Below are 10,745 nucleotides of genomic sequence, written 5' to 3'. Positions count from 1 at the left end.
GGGATGGAGACGTGGAGCAGGGATGGGCCGCAGGGCACAGGCCGGCGGGAAGGGGCTCGGCTCAGTCGGAAGGGCCGGGGCAGGGCAGGCCGAGCCCTCGGCATTGCAGGAAGGCGCGGGGGGAGGAGGCGGAGGCAGAGGCGGGGAGTGGGGCGGGCCAAGTGCCGGTACAAGGCCCGCGCGGGCGCCAGCGCAGCTCCATTCATCACGGCATGGCCGGGGGCGGCGGCGCGGAGCGGGTCCGGGCTGGGGGGCTCCTGCCGCCCGCCTGCCGCCAGCCCCGCCGCAGGGTGAGCTCCGGGGCGGGATGGGTGGACTGGGGTGGGATGGGATGGGATGGAGGGGGAGAGGGGTCTCGGGGGGCGCTTCTCAGCGGCACTAACGGCCGTGCCGGTGGCAGGAGAGCCGAGAGCGGCTGTCGGTGTGCAGCAAGCTGTGCTACGCCGTCGGGGGGGCTCCGTACCAGATCACGGGCTGCGCGCTCGGCTTCTTCCTCCAGATCTTCCTCCTGGACGTGGCACAGGTACGGCCGGCACCGGGGGGAAGGAGAAGGGGGGGGTCGGTGTTGTGGTCCCGTGTGTGGCCGCCGGGCCGAGCCGGGGCGGGATGGGGGGGGGGGGCTACAGCCGCTCCGTACCCCGGCTGGGGGACCGGGCTGGTGGCGTGTCCGGGGGTCAGGGTGGTGGTTTGGGGGGAAGCGGGAACGGAGCGGTGCCCTTGGGTGCCCAGTGCTGGCTCTGGGGTGGGCTTTGGGGAGCTCTGCCCCAGGCGGCGGGAGGTTAGGGAGGGGGGAAGGGGGGAGCGCAGTGGGGTGGTTCTGGAGGGGGGAACTGGGTCAGCGTGCCTCGAATCCCACCGGACAGGGGGAGAGGCTGGAGGAGCCCGTCCCCCAGCTCCTAAAAGGAGAGTGGGGTCACAGTAGGGTTGGGACAGTCCTGAGGAGCTCGGGAAGGGAGCCGGGGGCTTTGCATGCCCTGACACAAGGGGTTTTCTCACAGCTGGACCCTTCCTATGCCTCCATCATCCTGTTCGTGGGCCGAGCCTGGGACGCCGTCACGGACCCCATGGTGGGCTTCTTTATCAGCAAAACATCATGGACCCGCCTGGGCCGCCTGATGCCCTGGTAAGTGTTGCTTGCAGCACTGTACATCCCTGCCCGGTGTGTCACAGTGTGCCCAGTCACCTTCGCGTGTCCTTTGGCAGGAGGTTCTCAGGGCAGGACGTGCTGACAGCCTGTCTCACCCCGGGGAGGTGCCAAGCGCCCCAAAAACCCCACGGTGCTGCCAACAGCTGGGGTATCAAGTCTGTGTTGGGTTACTGTGACGGGTCCCAAGCTGTCCCTGCGGGTCCTTTGTGTCACTGTGCTTGTGGCAGCTCCCAGAGCTGCTCCAATGCCATGCTCCAATGCCGGACTTTGTGACCGTGGCTGGTGAGCCCCGCTTGGCGGCAAGGCCACGTTGCCAGCGGAGCAGATGGCATCACAGCCATAGGGAGGAGGGACGGGGGTGTGCACAGCGGTGGGGTGCCAGCTGGCAGCCGTGAGGATGCTCCTCTGGCAGCTGTCATGGATCTGGGTGCCCGCACGTGGGTGTTTCTGCTGCCCTTGAGACCAGGGCGCTGAGCAGAAGGGTGCCAAAGGGAAGCTGGACAGATGGGATGGGGTTTGCGAAGCTCCAAAAAGCTCGTGCCTGTACTCAGCCGACTTGTGACGGCCCCAAATGCCTGCCCAAGTGGGGACACAGTGACATGTCCCATGCTAAAATAACCTCTGTCCCGGGCGCCGGCAGGATTGCTGAAATACAATGCAGCAGCGGCGTGGGCATGGGGGGGAGTGGAATTAGAGAGACATGTCCCTTTTCCCCCCCACAGATTACACCCTCTGCTTCTGGGCTTTCCTGGAATAGCTCTGGGCAGTGGCAGCCGGCCGTAGCTAAAGCCAGGCTCAGGGCATGGCCTGAAATAGCTTCTCCACAGCCGCGTGCGGCAGGGTCTGGGGTCTGGAGATTAGAGCCGGGGTGCCTGTGCCGTGCTGCAGGCAGGGCTCTGGGATAGCCATGCGTGTTGGGATGGCTGCCGCCGCTCCGCGCTCTGTAATCTCACGTCCTGGAGGCAGGGGGTGGGGATGGAGCTGCTGCATTCCTCCAAACGGCTCCTGCTTCATTAAAATTAGCCAGAGCTTTCGACTTGTGCTGGGCCCCTCGCAGTGCCGGGGCAGCTGGCTGTGAGGAGCTTGCTGCTGTTGTACGTGGCTCAAGGGCAACCACCTGAGCCCACTTGGGATGGACTTGAGCTGAGTTTAAGCCTCCTTGAACTTGGGATCCGTTGGCCATGCGCCCCAGGCTGGTGTGGCTGCTGAGCCACTTGCTGCTGCCTTGGTTTCCCTGTCTGCAAAGCCAGAAGCTGCGGGACATGGATTGGGGGAGGGAGCCTCAAGGGCTGCTGCCTGACCCTCACTACCCATGCTGCGACCCTGCATAACCCCTCTGCGTTAAGGGTTTATTGTCCAAAGCTTCTGCCCTGCTCCAAGGGTCTGACCCGCACGGCTGAGCCCCAGCGTGTCCCCAGCTCAAAGCTTGGGGCTGCTCCAGCCCCTCATAGGGAAGTGGAGACCTTCCCAAGGGCCATCGCCTCTCCCTTTCAGCTCTTTCTTCCCGAAACCTTTAGGCACACTTTGTCATCCACGGGCCCTCTTCTTCCTCTTCCTTATATTCCTCTCCCCCAGCATGGGTGACCCTGCTCTATCCCCAGCCCTGGGCAGGTCCCCATTCCCTCAACCATCCCAAACTTCCTGATGACCAAACTCTTCCTTGATGCCGTGGAGCTTCGCCTCTGACCTTCCTTCCCCAGGACAGCAGCTATTTGCAAACAGTTAACGGCGGGGGCCGGGGAGGGTTGCGTGAGCTCTGGCACAAAGGAACACACCATCGTGCCGCGGCCAATGAGCGGGGAGCGCGTCACGGGGCAGCCTCCTTCATCCAGCTCCTTAATCACCTCGGTCAGGGGTTACTCGCAGTCACTTGTCCAACGCTGCCAGGAGGCCTGGCTGGAGCTCAGCACCCTGATCCGGGTGCTGGGGGGGTGGGGGGGCGGGGGATGGACCCATGGGGAGTTGGCACGTCGGATGTACAGGCGCTGGGGGAAGCGTGACGTGTTTCCAGTGCGCGAGTTGTGACTCATTCAAAGTTTCCCTTGGCCCCACGTATGAGAGCGGTGATAAAAGGCGCGGAGTGGCTGGAGGCAGCTCGGCCCATTCCCTCCCTTCCTCCCCCTTACCCCCACCCCCCCCCACTCCCAATTCCGCTGGATGACGTGTGCACGGAAGAATGTGCATGTGCTGGGTCCTGTGCAGCGCTGCTGCCGGCTCTCCATCCATGGAGATTCGGTTTCTCACTCTTTCCCACCCCCAACTTTAAATTTAAACTTTGTGTGCCCTTCGTCAGCCTGGATGGAAAGATCTGGCTGTACCCCAGCCCCGTGGCTCGGTGGAGGGGCAGCCCTGGTTGTGTGTGGCTCTGTGTCTGTCTGTCCTGTGTCCGAGCTGGGCTTTGTTCCAGTGGTTTGTGGAGCACGATGTGCTTGCAACCCCATCCCCCCCTTAAAAAATATCAGTCTCCTGAGCAGACGTGGGTATAACTGCAGGACCCTGTGCCAGGAGGAGGAGGAGGAATTCCTCCCCTGCCCTCCCGAGGGATGGGGTGACCTGGGTGCTTGTGGTGCGCTCAGGCTGCTGGACACGGGGCTGCAGCTGCATGAGGGGTGTGAGATCCGTTGGACAGACCAGAGGGATGCTCTGGGCAGCTTCCCGGTGCCATCACCCTGCTTGGATTGCGGCCGGAGCCCGGCACTTGAGCAATCCCCTCCCACCCTCTGTTGCGCCCTGTGTCCCCATGCCCACAGCTCTGGGACGCTGGGCAGGGGTGTTGGAAGGAACTGGCTGGCTGGTGGATTGCCCCATCCCTGCCAGCAGAACAGGGGTGACCCTGGGACCAGGGTTGTGGGGGTGCTGGACACCCAGCCAAGTGTTTGGCTGCTGGGGAGCAGGGCCGTGCTGCCTGGGGAGAGGCTGGAGCCAGGGCTGGGACCTGAAGGCAGCAGTAGGTCAATCCCTTCTGTCGAAGCAGGGATGCCTGTTTTTGCAACCAGAGCTCTTCCCTGGCATCCTGATTTGCCTCTCTCCCTTCCCACCCCTGTGAGACCTGAGCTGCTGCCTTCAGCCTGGTTTGCATCGCCCCTGCAGCAGTCAAAGTGCTGGAGCAGGGTGGGCTGTCCCAGGGCAGCTCAGAAGCCCCTCTAAATCAGATGCCCGAACCCCAGTGTGGCAGTGAGAGGAGCTGGGCTGGTGGGGTTACCTGGGTGGCTGCTTCCCCTGAGCTAACACCCCTCTCTCCCAAAGGATCATCTTCTCCACCCCGTTTGCCATCATCTCCTACATCCTCATCTGGTTTGTGCCGGACATCTCCAGCGGCCAAGTGATGTGGTACCTCATCTTCTACTGCACCTTCCAGACCCTTGTGACGGTGAGTTGGGCTCTGCACGCAGCAGGGATGGGGGATGGGGGGGGATGAAGTCCTGCCCTCACCTCGCTGAGCCCCGCAGAGGGGCAGGTTCCCATCCCTGAGCTAATTCTCCTTGTGGTGCTGTTGCAGTGCTTCCACGTGCCTTACTCTGCGCTGACCATGTTCATCAGCAGGGAGCAGAGCGAGCGGGACTCGGCCACTGCCTACCGTAAGAGCCTTTCCATCCCTTCCTTGCTGTGGCTGGGGGTAGCCAGTGCTCAGCTCCTTTACTCCTCTCTCCGGGCTGTGATCCTCTTCCAGAAGCCCTCAGCCAAGAGCCTGGAGCAGATGACTGGGATCTGAGCTCCCAGATCTTTCCCTCCACTCTGTCATACAGCAGTGGGAGCAGCATGACCAAGCCTTGGCCTCCCTCCCTGCCTCAGTTTCCCCAGCAGACACTCTCCTGGGGCTTTATCACTCAGGCCTGGGCTGGCTCGTTTCCCTGGCGAAGGGCATTGAATTGGGGCTGGGGAGACAGGCTTTGCACCCCTGTCCTTGTGCTCAAGGGCTGTGCTCAGTCCCGCTGGCTTCTGCCTCCAGGTATGACGGTGGAGGTGCTGGGCACTGTGCTGGGCACGGCCATCCAGGGCCAGATCGTGGGCCAGGTGATTACCCCCTGCATCGAGAACCCCATCTTAATTGGCAGGACCAACTCCTCAGTGGCCATGGAGGAGTTAAACATGACCCACGACACCGGGTCGCTCACAGACACGGTAAGCTGAGGGGGGTACATGCTGGCAGCACCCTGCTGTACTCTCCTTGCCTTTCTGAGTGGGCTGGCTCCTGGGACAAGCCCCCTCCCTCACTGCTGCCTCTCTCACACAGAGAAATGCCTACATGATTGCTGCAGGGGTCATAGCAGGACTCTACATCCTCTGTGCCGTGATCCTCTCGGTTGGCGTGCGGGAGAAGAGAGGTGAGGCTTGGAACATGCCTGAATACTCTGAGCTTGTGGAAAAGCTGCAGCTCCTGTCAGGGGCTCCCCAAAAATGTGGCTGAGCTCTTGGCCCCTTGCGTTTGCAGAGGGGAGGGTCAGGCTCCAGGGGAGAGGTGGGGTATGGGAGCCCGGGGAAGGCGCAGTGCTGTGTCCAGAGCATCTTCCCCAGGGTTATGCTGCAGCTCAGCGCTGAGGACTTCGCTTTCTGCTCTGTGGTGCCTGAGATAAATGTTATCTTGCACAATGTTGTGTAGCCAAGGCTCCCAGTGCCAACTGGGGCATCCCGGTGGGAGGCGATAGCCAAAGTCCAGTGGTTTCTGTTCTTCCCTCCCTCCCCTTTGCACCCAGCTCTGCTTCCGCTGGGTCAATTAGCCAGGCTCTCTGCTGCCCGCTGTGGGGCTGAGGGACCCCTGGGTGAGGGGAGGGGGTCCTTGCAGGCATCTCCTTGAGGTGGGGCGCTCTAAGTGTGAGGGGGCTTGTGCAGGGTGCTCAGCAGCAGGCACGAAGCACTGCACCCCTTGCACCCAAGGGTGCTGTTCTGGAGTGGGGGGGTCTAATGCTGGGCTGGTCTGTTCTCCTCCCCAGAGTCTTCTGAGCTCCGGTCAGATGAGCCTGTTGCCTTCTTCCAGGGGGTGAAGCTGGTGATGAACCATGGTGCCTATATCAAGCTCATTGCTGGCTTCCTCTTCACCTCGCTGGCCTTCATGGTATGCACAGCCAGGTTTGGAGGGGTGGGCAGAGGGAATGGCAGCAGCGCAGCTTGGAGGTGGCTGGGGATGAGCGGAGGGAGAGGATCCAGATCCGCACCCAGGAAGGATCCGGGTGGGCTGGGAGCATGTGAGGCAGCAGCTGAATGAGCTGAAGCTGCCCCAGGCAGAGGCAGGATGTGGCCACGAGCCCTTGGATGGGGGGGTGAATGGCTCCTTTCTTCCCTGCTTGCACTTTGGGTGCAGCGGTGTGACGAGGGGTGCATCCCTCCAGGGTACACACCTCCCCCTAACTGCTGTCTGTCTCCTCTGCAGCTGCTGGAGGGCAACTTTGCCCTCTTCTGCACCTACACCCTGGGCTTCCGCAACTCGTTCCAGAACATCCTCCTGGCCATCATGGTGTGTACAGCCCCGTGCCAGAGCCCCCAGGGCTGGGATGGTGGGTGGGCTCGTGCTGTGGGACCCCCGGGGCTGGCATGGGGTGGGTGCTCTGTAGGCTGAGGCAGTGGGGCTGTGCTAGCTTGGCGTGGGGACACTGACCGAAGGTCCCCTGGGAAGAGGGAAAGGAGCTGCCAAACGTCCTGCAAAGGCCGAGCGAGTTGGCAGGAACAGCGAGGGCTTTGTTCCCACGTGAACACGGCCAGAGATGGGGGAGACCAGGAGCCGTGGGGGCCTTTTGTCCAAATCCTGCTACTTATCTCCCTCCCTGCCTGCAGAAAAGGATCTCAGTGTTTCCTGCCAGGCAAACAGAGCAAAACAGCTCCTTGAGAGCCCTTTCCAGCTTGCCTCATCCCTGAGAGCCCTTCTCGTGCCCCAGCTCAGTGGTGCTGGGAGGTCCGAGGTGCCCAGAGCTCCCAGCTCTTGGCCATGCTGTGTGCAGGCAGAGGTGATGGGATCGGGTCCATTGCCACACTGTGGATACAGTCGGGCGTCCCTGTGTTGGTGCAGGTGTGTCAGTGCCCTGAGGACAGTGGTGCTGCGTGCCAGGGCGCTCCGCACCGGGGGAGGAGGTGGCCCCACACACCTGCTCCAATGGCAAGCTCGCCTTCCCAGGAGCAGGGCGAGGGCTGGGGCAGGCAGTGTGGCTGCATGCCATCCCCGAGTGTGGAAAGCAGGCGTTGGCAGTGGGATGGGGGAGGCAGTGCCCAGGAGTGGCTCTGTGTTGGGAAGAGCTTTTGCCCCCAGAGAAGAACCTGGTCAGTGGGTGACATCACAACCCCTTTTCCCCCCACATAGCTCTCAGCTACCTTGACCATCCCCTTCTGGCAGTGGTTCCTCACCCGTTTTGGGAAGAAGACTGCTGTCTACGTGGGCATCTCGGTGAGTGGGTCCCCTCGCATGCTGGGGGGCATGTGAGGACTGTGTTTCCTGCATGGGGTGAGCAGAGCTGCATCCCCCCCACCACCCCGGGGAGGAGCTGGTGCTGCGGACCTGGTCCCTCATCCTGCCCTCCACACTGCCAGGGATGTGGCCCAGGCTCATGGGAACAGCCGCTGTGGGGCTCTGGGAGGAAGGCTGCGTGGCTGCTTCCCCAGCAATCCCTGCGGTGGAGGGCTGGCCTGCACGGGAGGGGAAGGGCTGAGAGCCTGGGTTGGGCACTGCTGACAGCCTGGCTTCTGTCCCCTATCCAGTCTGCCATCCCCTTCCTCATCCTGGTGGCTGTTCTGGACAGTAATCTCGTCATCACCTACATTGTGGCCGTTGCAGCTGGGATCAGTGTTGCAGCCGCCTTCCTCCTGCCCTGGTGAGTGAAAGGTGCCACGTTTCCAATGCTGGAGCTGTTAGAAACCCCAGGAGGCTGTTCTGCCCTGTTCTTTCCCTCTTGGAGGGGAAACCCTCTCACGGGGAGAGGGGATGCTTTGCTGGCTCCGTCCTGGTGTTCACTGTCCTTCTCTGTGCAGGTCCATGCTCCCAGATGTCATAGACGACTTCAAGCTGCAGCACCCTGAATCCCACGGCCATGAAGCCATCTTCTTCTCCTTCTATGTCTTCTTCACCAAGTTCACCTCTGGGGTCTCCCTGGGCATCTCCACGCTCAGCTTGGAGTGAGTTTTTTGGGTCTCTGCATCCCGACATCGCTGCTTCCCGGGGGCGGGGAGGATGGAGGGAGGATCTAACCCCAGCCCTCTGTTTGCACAGACGGGTTTGTCTCCTGCAAACTCAGTTTCCTTTGCCTGAAGGTGTCTTTCTGCCCACAGCTTTGCAGGGTACCAGACCCGCGGTTGCTCCCAGCCCAGTAAGGTGAACTTCACCTTGAAGATGCTGGTGTCGGCCGTGCCCGTGGGGCTGATCCTGCTGGGCCTGTTCCTGTTCAAGCTGTACCCCATCGACGAGGAGAAGCGGAGGAAAAACAAGAAAGCCCTACAGGACTTGAGGTGAGTGTCAACTCGTGCTACAGAGGTGGCAAGAGCGGCGTGCCAGCGGGGTGCGTGGGAGCAGGATCAGGCCCAGGCATGTTGGGACACACTGTGACTCACCCAGGAATCCTCCAGGCCCCGTGGGTGGTGGGGTGAGGGGAGGGCTGCCTGCTCTTTCCAATCCTGGCTTCCAAAGAAATGGCGTGAATTGTTTGAGATTGCTAAAGAAAACTTGTTTGGGGACTGCGCAGGGCGGGGACTCTGTCAAACTGTCCCTCAGGCTTTCGGAGGGGACTGCGCAAGGCGGTGTTGTCTGTCAAGGTGTCCCCCCAGCCTTTGGGGGGGGGACAGTGCAAGGTGGTGATGTCTGTCAAGCAGCCCCTCAAGCCTTCGGAGGCTCCTGTACTCCAAGGCAGAGTTCTGCCTGCCCACAGGCCTTGCTCCATGGCTCACTCTGTTCCTCCTTCCCAACCCTTTACCCCCAGGGAGGACAGCAACAGCAGCTCCGAGTCAGACAACACAGAACTGGCCAGCATTGTGTGACGCCATGCTGGCTCCATCTGCTCACCCCGGGACTCTCTGGAGGACTCGGTTGAGGGGGACCCAGAGCCCTTGAGGGCTGAACCAGCCCCATGCTGCTGAGGAGCGCCTGGGAGAAGCCGTGCAGAGCATCCACCGCCTCAAACAGATGATCTGTGCTGGTCTTGTGCCTTCCACTGGATCCACAGAGCGCCGGTAGTGTACATTACACAAATTGACCTGGTACCTGTGTGCCTCAGGCACACAAGCGCTGGTGGTCCCTGCTGGGTCCCGGAGAGCAGACCGGCCCCGAGCGGCATCCCTCTGCTCCCAACATCACTCGTGGGGCAGGGGGTAATGGTTAGTGTACATTACACTGTCAGTGTGGCCGCACCGAGGCCGTGAGCTCACTTCTGCTCTCTGTACATAAAACACTACTTGGGAAAGCTCTTCTCTCCTTTGGGTTTGGTTTGGGGGTGTTTTTTTTTATAGAAAGTCTGATTAACTTAATGATGTAAATATAAAACTATTTCGTATTTGTATATGTCTGTAAAGGAACTGACCTGAGAACCTATTAATATTTACATAAAGGTGGAGAAAGCCAGCAGCATGGACGTGGAGGGTTTTTTTGTTATAGTTGGTTGTTTGTTTCTTGAGTGGATGGCAGCAAGCCCAGGGTCCCTTTACACGCCACGGGGTGCAGGATTGACTTCCCTGAGCCGCAGGCACAGGAATGCCATAATCCAGGCAGGCTCCCGTGCCCGGCAGCCCCTTACCCCAGTGTGGCTCCTTGCTCCTTGCAGCGACCCAACAAAGGCTCTATTATTTTTCTCCCCTTTAAGTTGAGAAGGAACAGGGCGGGGGGGGTGGTGGGAGGAATGAAATGAAAATGCCGACTGCAGAGATTGTGAGCGCGGGGATGGGAACGGGAGCGGCAGCTGGGGAGCGGGACAGAAAGGGAATGTGGGCTGTGGGTGCCACTCAGCCCTTTCTCCCAGGGCAGGGTGCTGCGCAGGCTCTAATCTCAGAGGATATTTATACCTCCGTCTCGCATTCCGCTCTTCGCAGCAGAATTGGGGGGCAGGAAGGGGGAGGGGGGGAATGACACATCAGAGCTTTAGCAGCCACTTTGGGAATCCCCAGAGTGAGGGGACTGTGCTGGCTCTGCCACTCCGTGCCCATGGCTGCTGTGCCGCAGACGGGGCTGGGGCCTTTCCTGTCACACCAGGAAATTTGTGGGGTCTGTGCCTGAGTCACTCTGCACAGAGAGAAGGAGGGGGGGAGGGTGCTGGGGGAAGGATGCCGTATCCTCTGTTCCAATTTGGGTATAAAGTGCTAGAGTGAGGTTTTAAAAATAGCCAGTGGGGTTAGACCTGAGCTGGGCCTGCTGAGCTGGGCCCCAGAGGGGACACGGAAAGAAGCAAACGGCTGCTGAGGGGAGGCCGCTCGGGGCAGAGGCCTGAGGCAGCGCGGCCTGCATGCCCCCTGCTCCCCCAGCGATGGAGCCTGCTGTGAAGGACAAGGGGGGACGCAGCACTGAAGCTGCTGTAGTGGGGCAGGCAGGTGACATGTCCCCCTCTCGCTGGCCCCAGGAGAGGAGGAGGAGGAGGAAGGCAGCGCTCCAGCCAAGAACAGAGCTGGAGATTGTTGCAAACATACTGACCCCTGG

General features: G+C 61.2%; 1 protein-coding gene across 1 annotated transcript; it reads left to right on the top strand.

The window, feature by feature from the left end:
• Nucleotides 1–212: 212 nt before the first annotated feature.
• On the top strand, nt 213–9,683 carry MFSD2A (MFSD2 lysolipid transporter A, lysophospholipid; the record flags this gene model as incomplete). Its single annotated transcript, XM_084274352.1, has 14 exons — nt 213–290; nt 401–523; nt 999–1,123; nt 4,394–4,517; nt 4,647–4,725; nt 5,097–5,269; nt 5,382–5,472; nt 6,079–6,200; nt 6,516–6,599; nt 7,437–7,520; nt 7,832–7,944; nt 8,102–8,245; nt 8,399–8,575; nt 9,043–9,683. 14 exons carry the CDS (start codon nt 213–215, stop codon nt 9,098–9,100), a joined length of 1,575 nt encoding a protein of 524 aa, XP_084130478.1. The 3' UTR covers nt 9,101–9,683.
• Between the last annotated feature and the right edge of the window lie 1,062 nt (nt 9,684–10,745).

Source organism: Gallinula chloropus (genome assembly GCF_964237585.1).
Source record: "Gallinula chloropus genome assembly, chromosome: 22".
Taxonomy (NCBI): Eukaryota; Metazoa; Chordata; class Aves; order Gruiformes; family Rallidae; genus Gallinula; species Gallinula chloropus.
The sequence above is the reverse complement of the archived record's forward strand: the minus strand, read 5'-3'. Positions and strand labels throughout refer to the sequence as shown.